The 11820-nt window shown below is 41.1% G+C and overlaps 1 protein-coding gene and 1 pseudogene across 1 annotated transcript in view; both read left to right on the top strand.

The window, feature by feature from the left end:
• Positions 1–691: 691 nt before the first annotated feature.
• On the top strand, positions 692–2864 carry LOC108166479 (somatostatin receptor type 5-like; annotated as a pseudogene).
• Positions 2865–4472: 1608 nt separating this feature from the next.
• LOC103469308 (Na(+)/H(+) exchange regulatory cofactor NHE-RF2) overlaps positions 4473–11820 on the top strand; it is a 34046-nt gene continuing 26698 nt past the window's right edge. The window contains exons 1-2 of the mRNA XM_008416908.1: positions 4473–5164; positions 6879–7163. Coding sequence (XP_008415130.1) covers positions 4958–5164; positions 6879–7163 — 492 coding nt within the window. The 5' untranslated portion in view covers positions 4473–4957. The remainder of the gene's footprint in view (positions 5165–6878; positions 7164–11820) is intronic.

The raw sequence follows: 11820 nt of genomic DNA on the forward strand, positions 1-11820 counted from the left end.
ATCTATCTATCTATCTATCTATCTATCTATCTATCTATCTATCTATCTATCTATCTATCTATCAGCTCATTAACTTCACATTTCTCCAATGAATATTTATCAAATGATTAGAAGGTTAAGTTTCTTATACTTTGTCTTCCTGTGGTTGTAGACTTGGCWGTAGAAAATTGATAACATAGGAATAATAACTTCATATCCCTTTTAACAGGTTACACTTGATTCTGCTGTGGTGCCTGTGGAAACAAAGTGCATGAAGTTTGTGCTCAGCTGGGAAAACCCTGTGGATCACATGGTGGGGCTTCTTCAAACTGCTCACTACAGTATACCATTGCCTTTGTCATCCACCAGTTCACTGCAGACTGCCATCCGCCAAGGACAGCACATGGATGTCTGCTTAAGTTGTAAACCCTGAGTACATACTGTTGAAATAAAATTGATATGCCTTTTCTAAATACATTTTCTCTATCAATGACTTAAATTGTTAACTGTATTAATTATGTTTGTGTAATGTAGTAACCATGTGCAGTGTTTAATATAATTATTAAATAGATGTTGAAACAGCCACAAACCTTATGTCTTTGGTCCACAATGGCAGCTTTAATTTGAGCATTTATGAACGTTATGAATTGTTCCTTCTAGGTAATGGCTGCCATTGAAGCATAAATAACAACTGCGATTGTGTATATGTCTTTTCTCTCTTAAGATAATCCACCATAAACTGATGGACATCGGCAGCTCCTTCTTCAACATGACCAACTACAATGAGACAATAATGTCAGAGAATTCCAGCAGCACCAATGGTTCAGACACAACCCCACCAATGCCCTTCAGTGAGGTTACTGCAGTAATCTACACGACTGTCTTCGTAGTGGGATTCTTGGGTAATGCATTAGTTATCTATGTCGTTGCCCGCTACACCAAAATGAAGACAGTGACCAACATGTATATCATGAATTTAGCCGTGGCGGACGAACTCTACATCATGGGGATCCCTTTAATGGGGACCAACAGTGCGCTGTCCTTCTGGCCATTTGGCAATTTCCTCTGCAAGGTTTCCATGACTGCTGATGGCATGTGCCAGTTTGCCTCCACCTTCTGCCTGATGCTGATGAGCATTGACCGCTTCCTCGCTGTGGTTTATCCTGTTTGCAGTGCCAGGTGGCGAAAGCCCTGAGCAAATTCACTGCTGAACTCTACTTTTCCCTGGTCATCCTCACCTACGTCAACTCCTGCGCCAACCCAGTCCTCTACGGTTTCCTCTCGGACAAATTCAACCAGAGCTTTAAGAAAGTGCTTTGCTCTTACAAAGAGATGAATACTGCAACTACGGACATAGTGGAAATCTCACAGAATGGCAATGAGGTAAAAGTTCTAATTTTCAATCAGAAAGTGCATAAAGCCTGTGAAGTAAGTAGGTCCTAGTGTGGAATCCCTGCATGTTAGATGGTGCATCATGCATGTTTTCTCTCAGGGCACTCTGCTTTCTTCCAACCATCAAAAAGATCAATTCCTCACTCTTAATTCCTATGATGGACCTCTGACCTGACCACTGCATCCCACCTCTTATATATTGATTGGTCAATATAGGCACAAGCCTGTCTATGAACCTTCAAGAATTAAGCAGGAAAAAATAATCAGTGTGAATCACATAGTTAAAATTTGTTCAATGAGAACTTTTAAAAGTTAGAACTCTTTATGAAATAAAAGCAAAAGCAGAAAAATTGTCGTAGAAAAATTTTACGAATACAAATCTGACAATTATGGTGTGCAAATGTTTTCTACCCATTTTAGTCTTAAACATTTGATATAATCCAAAGGGTCCAACTATGATAGATCTAGAAGTCGTCAAATTAGCAAATAGAAACCACATGTGGGTTTTTTATTCTGCAGTTCTACTTTGTGAACAATTGAGAGGATTGTTAGAGGATCAGCATCCTAAATTTGAACGTGTCACTGAGCTCAGTTCATAAACAGAAAGTAGAATGAGAATGGAAACCAAACAAGACAGGGGCTAACTTGACAGCATGAAGCCAACCATTGTCCTCATGGTTGGATTAGGCCTGGTTGGTAACTCTTGATAAGACAAGTGTTAGCGGTACATGTTAAAAACGCGACCTTCACTGAAATAAGTATTCATTTTCAATTATTGAAAGAAACCAGAAGAAGTGCTGTTTGCACTTTGCCACAAGTAGGGGATACAAAAAATATGGTTCAACAGTTGCTCTGTTTAACAGAGAATATTATATTTAGGGTACAAGAAGAGAGGCTGGAGGAGGTGGAGTGGGAGAGCAGATGGAAAAGGAGAGAATGGAGGCTCTCAGGTGAGTTTGAAAGAATAACGATATGGAAAGACACTGAATGCAATTGCACATTAGGTAACAGTTTGCAAGTAAACCAAGCAACTTGTTGCCTTCGCTTAACAATTTTGCGCTGCTTGGTGTTGGTCTAGCAGACAAAACACAGAGAAAATACATTAAAGGTTGTTAATGTCAGGTAACAAGTGTGAAAAGGTTCAAGAGGTATTCTTTAACAAAGTATTGTAATATACGTACATGGATAATTTACATGTGTCAGGATAGCATTAATGATGAATAACGTCTGTGTACCATTATATTTCCTGTTTTCAGTGAAGTCCTCGATCCCTTCAGTAAGACAACGGTAACCCACAATCCCTCTACATTAGGACTTTATGGCTAATCTGGGAATATTTCTAGAATTGTCGAATATCAGATAAAATCTATGCTGCTCCATGATCTTAAATCTCATATTTGTGTCCCATTTTTTCACAGTCCATCCAGGTGGGGGCTCTGGGGAACACTAATGTTGATCCTTTCACCTCAAAACCTGCAACAAATTCCCTGTAATTTCTGTCTTGTTGCTCATCCAAGTTGTGCACTAGTGGACCACAGGGCACTCTGACGTTTTACCCATGGGGCTTCATACTGACGTGGAATTTCCTGACTTTCACTACATTTTTTGTTATCATGTCTTTGTAAACTGCAGCAGACTAACTGTGAGCATGTTTTTTTCTTCTAAGATAAGATATTCAGAAGACTGTCAAACAAAATGAATCCCTTTTGTTTTTATGGTCTGTTTTCAAGAAGAGGTATTACTCGTTATAATGCCTCTGTTTTAAATGTGCTGTCTGTACCATTTATTTTGGCTGTATATTTAGAATGACTGTTATTTAGCACTGAGAGACATCTTGAAAGGATGTCTTATGCCCGAATCAGGGTAGTTTGATTTATTTACTGGCAAGAATCAACTGATTGGTGGTACTCTATGTGACTAAAATGGACAAGTGTGTGAGTAGTATTGATGTCCTTATATAAAACCCAGAAGAAAAAGTCTGTTTGGTAGAAAGGTGAGCTTGAAGCAACACACTCAGCAGCAATTAATTAATGCAACATAAATATTCAATATAATAAATTTACAATATAAGCCATTAGCAGGATCATATGTAAAATGATGCAGGCATCCAGGGCTGCAGCCAGTTTTGGTACCAAAACCACACAATTTTCTTTGACGCATTGAAATGACATTTTCCTAAACTATTACGTGTTAATCTTCCTACCAAGCTCCTCACAGAAATGTCTCACGCTGCAGTAACTGCTACACTCAGCGATGTCCGAGTCAACTAATTTACCAAAATCAAAGGTTTGCAGCATCCAAATAATGCTTGCTTCAAGGGTCCAGAATTACATCAGAGGACTTATCCCAATCAGCCATAACATTATGACCACTGGCGCATAATGTAACACCGTTCATCCTGACACAGCATAAAAATCTGCTGGTAAAATACGCACCCTCCTTGCCGATTCTGTAGACTTTGATGAGGTTCAATCATCTCCCCTTAAAAGGCAGCAGCACTCACCCAAACAAGGAGCCTTCCCTGCAAGCCTCCTTCCTCCACAAACTCTAACTGGATTGGATCTGAAGGCATCTGTTGCCTACTCCATAAACTCCTTGTCTTGCAGGTTTCTGTGTTTTGGCTGTACACAGAAGATGCACGGAGAATAGAGGGTGTTCACAAAGAAGTGAAGGAATAATGACTTGTGTGGTTCTGCATGTAAAACATGCAGAACTGAAACGTACTCTTATCGGGCTACCTGTGTTTTCACGAGAGGTGAGGAATGTTTTTTTTTTGTTTGTTTGTTTGGTTTTAACTCCTGATCACTTTCAGATTTATGCTGGGTGAAAGAAAAACCAGGAGGCCTTGTCATATTTTCAGCCCCTCAACCCGAGACACATTTGTTTAGAACATCAGTGCCGAAAATAAAATGCGCCTAAAAGCAGAAAAAAACACAGTGCCTGTCGCGGTCATGCCTCTGCTTAAATGAAGTTGTTTGTTTGTTTATTAGAGCGTTATTGGGAGAGGGAGGGAACACTTCCTTCCACCAGGGGGCAACACTGTGTCATTTTAAACTCACTCTCCTGAACTTTCTTTCGCAACCTCTGTTTTGGAAGGAAGGTGGTGCTATTGTGGACAAGCGCTTGGCGCTCCTGTAGATGAGCGTGTGTTCTCCAGGCTGCCCTTATGGATAAATGCTGAGAGGCGGCCGAGCCCCTGGTGACCTCTTTCGCTTTTACTATGTCTGCAGAGGCAGCAGTGATGCTCTGTCGGAGGATCTGAAGGCTGGTGAGTTTCCGAGTGCGCTGCAGCCTGAGCAGAAGAAACACGATCTGGCAGACTGGATGCAAACCACCCAGGATGTTTTAACTGCGCTGCCTGTTAACTTTTTGTCTTTTAATTCTTTTGCTGTTTTTGACTTCATTTGGATGTCTTTTTGTGGGAGTTTTCGTGTTGCTCTGCAGGGAGCAGACATGGTTTTGCGCACTGGAAGTTTAACCCTGCTCTCCTGAACTCCCCATCTTTTGAGTTTTTTTTTTTTTTTTTTTTTTTTGCACCATAAGTTTATAACCGAGTCTGCAGGAGGATTGAGGCACGAAAGAGCAAATGGCCAACGAGCGCAAACCGCGCCTCTGCATCATGGCAAAGGGGGACAGCGGGTATGGGTTCCACTTGCACGGCGAGAAGGGGAAGAACGGCCAATATATCCGCAAAGTGGAGCCGGGGTCTCCGGCGGAGGCGGCGGGAATGCGCGCCGGGGACAGGGTGGTCGCGGTGAACGGAGTCAACGTGGAGAGAGAGACGCACCACCAGGCGAGTGCATCTCCACGCGTGGGCATTCATATTGATGATTGTCACTCATGTTACAGGACGGGCCATSTCTGTCTGCAGGGGGTGCATCAACAGGCCACGCTGGATGACTGAAACAATCAGGCACCCACTGCTCCAATTCTTTTTTTTTTTTTTTTGTTTTTTAGAAAACAAAGAACGCGTTGACATTATAGATTCTTACTCAGCCTGAGAAAAAAAAACTTTCCACAGATAAGAACGTGCTTTTCTAGACAGCAACAGCCTGCGCAGCACGTCTGTGCCAAGAAAAAGCTGCAAACAAGCCAACCCGCTGCTGCCACCGTAAATTAGGTTAAAACTGTCTCCAGTTCTGCCTGAACTGGGCTGTTTCTCTCCGAGGACTTGGCTCCTGCTCACAGAGAGTCTGAGGGGTTTTTATAATTATCTGTGTACAGCCCGTCAGGCTCTCTCTGTGACCTTGTTGCAGCATAGATAAAAAAACACATAAGATGTTGGTCGCTGGGTTCAGCTCTCAGGATATCTATGTGCTCCGTCCTCTCATTTGAGTGGGACAGATTAAACTAGTTGGATAATGATGTTTGATGACATTTAAACTGTTACAGACCACCTCCAAAACAGACCCTCACTCCTTATTACGCAAGAGATCAGGATAATTTGGATGTGTGTCATTGAAAGATATAAACTCGTCACTGATTATCCTGCAATTGATCTAATGCTATAGGTTTTGGTTTTACAACTTGTGGACCACCATAGTTGTGCTTCTCACATTCAGAGACCGAATATTTTGGCTATTCTACTTTGAAAATAAGCTCAGTTAGATAAGATAGAGAGCATCTGTGAACATTCATTTCCAAGTCTTGCCACAAATTCTCAGCTGGATATAGACTTGGCCTTTGACTGGGCCATTTTAACTCGTGAACAGGCTTTCGYCCAAAGCATTCCATTGTAGCTCTGGTCGTATGTTTAGGGTTGTTGTCACAACAGAAGGTGCGTCCTGTAATAGGTTTTCATTCAAGATTGTCTTTTCATCAACACAAACTTACTTCTCTGTCTGGAGCTGCACCACAGTATAATAAATCACAATCATCACTTTCGATTTCAACTTGTTTACTATTGCAACACAAAGGTCTGCTTGGCTGCAATATTTTCTGGATCATAATATCTCCAATTTCCATGCATTCAACCTTTGCATGTTAGTGACTGAGAGAGGGAGAATAGACAGCAATAAATATGGTCGTTGTAGTGTTAAACATTATCAAATGTCATGTTTTTATTTATGCTTTGCAGCCGTATCCCTCTCCCTGCAGAATTAAAGCATTCCCACAACATGATGCATCCATCACCATGTTTCACAGAGGGTATGGTTTGTTGCTGGTCATGTGCAGTGCAGCCAGATTCTATTAGCTAGCTTGGCGAATCCCAAAGAAAACTGGTTTCTCTGGAGTTAGGGATTCAGAGCAATGCAGGCCACACTTCTAAGCATTTTATTTGTAGAAGAAAAAAAAAACGTCATTTTCCTTGAACTTCACATTTTTGTTGGTCTGTCACAAAAAAAATCCTAGTGGTTTGTGGTTTGTGGTGGCAAAATGTGTTTCAGCGACTTTGAGCACTTTTGTGAAGCGCTGTTATCGTATCAAAGCCAAACCTGGCGTAATGAAACCTGGATAACGAAAATTAATAATCTCTAAATCAAATGATGATGGTGTCCCTCCTCCAGGTGGTACAGCGGATCAAGGCAGTAGAAAACGAGACCAGGCTGCTGGTCGTCGATCAGGAGACATACGAAAACCTCCGCAGCCTGCATCTGACGGCCACAGAAGAGATGGCCGTTCTCGGGACAGAGGCGCTCCCCGCCGCTTCCTCCCCTCCGGCCTCCTCCTCGCCGACGCCCTCCTCCACTCCTTCCTCCCCCACCAAGAAGCGCCAGAACGGCTCTGTGTCCAAGCAGGGCAGCCAGGTGCAGAAGCCCACCAGGAGGTCGCCTTCGAAGGCTGCGAAGAAGGTAAGTCCGAATTAAAGCCATCGTCTTATTTCAAAGCGAGAAACCGAACAGCCAACAGATTGCCAGTACTGAGTCATGTCTCCTCTGAGATTCTCTCCTCGCTGGACTTGTTTTGTGGCTGTCATGCCAGTTTAAGATTGACTTTGTAGAAGTCGTGCAGGTTCTGCAGGCTCAAATTCTTGTGTGCTGATGAGGGAGTAACAAAGCTTAGCTGGAAGCAAGCCAGACGTTGTTTCAGAAGTAAGAGTGGCCGTGAAATGTCAGAAGGTGACACCAGCAAGAAGGCATACAGTCTGGGTTGTTAAAAGCTTGAAGAAAAACAAAAAAGCTATTAGCTCTCCCATTGTGGGTTGGAAGTTTTTTTTTTTTTGTTTTGGTTAAAGGAAAATGTATAGATTACAGTGGGCTGTGATCTGTCTGTGTTCATTTTCACTAGAAAATTTTGAATTTCATGAATTTGTTTTCATATTTCAGCCCACGGTGACAGCCATTGTCGTGTCGTGTCCACAAGACTCAGATTTGGTTTCGTAGCGCGCCTATCAGAAGGAACACGCCGCTCCCCTTCTGCTTTCTGCATTTACGCCACATGTGTTTTTACTTAGCTTTGCCCTGTTGACATGCTTCCAGCACTCAGGCCCTTACTCTGYATGGGGTTTGACAGCTTCACTGCTTTGCATTTTAAATATCTCGGTGACTTCGTCTACTTCTTGCCCTCTTGTCTTGGACAACGTGCAGCGCTAAGATGTTCTAACCCACCAAGATTTGCAAAAAAAAATTGTTTCCTTCTCCATGTTAATGACTCAAAGGGAAAAGCTGGAAGGAAACACTCAGAGTAGCCTGAACCAAAAATGAAGTAGCCTTTTAAAACGAAATGCATACTTAAACAGGGACCTCTATTTCCTGTTGCATCTCAAAGGAATCTGTTCCCTTATAGATATTAAGACTTAGGATTGACACACCACACAAATAGAGCATTTAATGTCTTCTGCAGAAGTCTTTTCGGGTTGTGACAGGGGAAAAAAAAAAGATTTGGCTTAAAGTTCAGCAAGTAAAAGCAAAGGGAAAAACAGACTGGTCAACAAAATGGAGAAGAAAACCAAGGATTAAAAAAAAGGTATTCAGCGATATGACAAACTAATCAATCAAGTTTATTTGTATGGCACTTAAATATGACAACAAGGCTCTTCAAAGTCAACCATGCAGTCAGCAATCTATAACCCCCACTTTACAGATGTGCCCTGTTTTAGCTGTTTTGTCACACTTAAATGTTTCAGATCTTCCAGTCAGACATCACCGAGGTAATCTAATATTGTCCAACTAAAAACAATTTAAATTGAGGAACAGGTTGACCAGTGTTCTTCTCTAAATTTGCAAAAATATTGCAAAAGCCAATAGCTGTCTGTGCATTAAATCACTGCTCCGATGTGGCACATTCCCAAAGTCACATTGAGTAGAGAGCCTTACAATACATTCTTTTTCACTCCAGTGGTATTAATATTTTTGAAAAATTCACACTTTTTTTTTTTAGAAAAGAAGAGATCCACGGATCCTCTACGTCCTTTCTCTCACAGCAGACCCACCTAGAATTTTGTTGTAAAAAAAAAAAAAAAACTTACGATGTAAGTTTTTTCCCCTAAACCCTCTGGTGTTTAATAGCTCTACTGCAATAAATTATACATCTATTAAAAGGCTTTTCAAGCTATGATTGCTGATATAAACTGATTGTTCATTTGGATTATTAGTATTTGACACTATATGCTACGTGGTTTGGTCCATTTTATTTTCCTCTTACTAAGCAACGGGACAGCCAAGCTGCTGAGAGCAGCACATTTCTCCTCATATTTTACTTTTTAAGACAGGTCGAAGGAGGACAAGCAGGCAGCCTAAGATTTAAAAGCATTATAAAATAGGACAGAGGGAATCTGAGACTCAAAGCAGCCAGAACAAAACTCGCTGGCACTTTAAGTTCACCCACTCACAGCTGGGTAGGGCACTGGGAAAGCAAGGTTTGGGATATTCACCACTGCAGTTTGTCTCATACTTAACTTTTGTTCACCATAAAAGTATTAAGTAACTGCAGTTGATTGTTGCTGCAGTAAACAATATAGAGTCCACTACCTGTGGTCAAGATGACATTGTGCTTCCTGGTCGTATCTCTGAAATCCCAGACGTTCAGATGAAAAGACCGAGGTCAGGACGGTCTGACTTCAGATGTTAACAGCATTGAGTGAGTGACGGCGCTGAAATAAAGTGTTTTACCGTATTTTCCGGACTATAAGGCGCACCCAAAAGCCTTAAATTTTCTCAAAAATCAGCAGTGCGCCTTATAATCCGGTGCGCCTTATAGTCCGGAAAATACGGTAGTTTTCTTTAGAGCAAAACCTGTGAAAGTGGCTTGTTTTCTTCTCGATCTCTCAACGTGAACGTCTGCAGATATCAATCACGGCACTTACTGCTGCTGCACCCATTCACGGGCAGAGGGAACACAGCCAGACTCAAACCTTTMTGCATCTGTGTTTTCCTGCACATCTGCCCTATAAACATCCCAGTAAAAGTTTCAGAGTGGAGTGTTTGTGCATATGTTCTCCAGGTTACATGACACTGCCTGTAGTTTCTTCGGTTTTACAGCCAGTCATCTCCAAGGTTTCCCTCCTTTTGCATTCCTCTCCTTGTTTACTTGCCTCTTGATTTGTGATGCAGGAAATGGCTTTCTGCTCAAGCATGTTTTGTTTTGTTTTGTTTTGGGGTTTTTTAAATCCAGGATACATGATATGTGTGTTTTCTTMATCTTTTATCCGCTCAGTGTTTTTCCAATATCACTGAAAGAGAGTTAAAATAATCATGATGGYGGTTATCCATGTTGTCATCCAAAACAGAAGATCCCAAAAGGAACCGGGAACAGAAAGGGAAATCACAGTTGCTTTCGACTGTGAAATCTCCAGTCCTCTTTTCCATAAATAAATTCATCATTAATTGATTGGTAGCAGCATAATAATAAATTTGCTCAGTTTTTCACAAGCCTGGCAGAAATATTAGCTTTTCTGTTACCAAAGCCAGTCGACGCACTTTAAGCAGCTGTCACGCTAAAAGTAAGGAAATTTAGGAGATTTTGTGAAACATCAAGCCCTGTCAAGTGTGTGTTAATTAATTAGGCCCCTAATTAATATTGTAATTAGATAAATGTTGTGGAAATCACAATGTCCTGCTTCTTCAAGGCAGATGTAACCAAGGCCCAGCGACATATAACCATGTCTATTCGYATTTAAATGGTCATTTCCAATGGGATTTTGTCTTCCAATGTTGCTGAAGCAAGTTCAGCGGTTACCATGGTGACTGAATACAGGTCAGAGGGCAGACCTTGCTTATCGGGGAGTTGAGTTCCCTGTTGCATTGCTTGATGTTGCGTGATGGGCTCATATCACAATTTCTGCCTGATCTCTATCATCTAAGTGAAGACACCACCTTAATAATTTCAACCAGACAAACAAAACTGCAGTGTAATTTAACATTAATTCATTTTAGATCATTTTACATTTGCCTGTACATATTTTTAGAAGTAACTGTGCATGCGTCTGTTTTTTTTCAAATGGAGAAGCTAGTGATGCTGGAAGTGCAGGAGCGTCACGCGTCAGAGKTTAAATGTATCATTTTACAGAGACACACAMCCGAGAGCTCAACGCTGGCCTATTTCTCCACGTTTCTCTCTCGCACACACAAACACAGACTCCTACAAACTCTAAGGTGTGTTGCTGTGTTGTGTCATTTCCCTTTGGACAAAGTGTTAGGTGTCACTTTCTCATTAGGACCTTTTTTTAAACCTGCAGATACACACAAACACACACACACACACGCAACTGCCTCTATCCTCGTCCAAATGTAACCAATACATGTTTTTATCAAACGCTAACTTTGCATCCCTTTCTYGTGATCTTTAAMACAGCTTTTTGCAACATGCGYTAGTGTTGGCTCATTGCGTGMGAGTGATAAAACTGTGGAAAACCAAATACTTTTTGCTGAAACAAACACAATGTTACTGTGCACTATTCACTTCTGGGAAGGCAGGGTTAATTTTGGCTGAAGAGTAAGGAAAAAAGGAAACGCTATGTTAAAATGTTTGTGTTTGCAGACTTTATTCCTATTACATTTTTCAAAAAGAATAAAAATAAGGATTTTAATTCCCAAATATGCAGAGGGCTTTCCACGTTCAGATCACCATCTAAAACACTGATTGTAGTGTAGCAACCCTGTAAAAGAYTGGACTGTAAAAAGTTATTTAAAACTATAACGAATCTAAGACTTTGTTTCCTTTTCCAGAGCACATTTAAGAAGTAAATTCATCAAACTCTACCTGCTACATTCTTGATGCCCAACAAACAAGTAGATTTTGTTTCTTGTGCTCTCATCTCCCGTCCTCCTCYTGACTTGAATTTCCACCCTCCGCTGGTGAAAAGACATTTTCCAAACAAAAAATTAAGCTCAAATGTTTGCTGTTGTTCTCTCTGTTGCTGCTTCATTCCCATGCAAAAATATAAGGAGAATTGAGGGCTTTGCTTTGAACCGATCTACACATATATTTAAAAGCAGAATATTCAGTGTATTTCTCCTTTTATTTACTATTGACAGCTATATATATGATAACTGGATTTCCACGAGCTTT

This window comes from Poecilia reticulata, linkage group LG8 (assembly GCF_000633615.1).
Source record: "Poecilia reticulata strain Guanapo linkage group LG8, Guppy_female_1.0+MT, whole genome shotgun sequence".
In the NCBI taxonomy this organism is placed as follows: domain Eukaryota; kingdom Metazoa; phylum Chordata; class Actinopteri; order Cyprinodontiformes; family Poeciliidae; genus Poecilia; species Poecilia reticulata.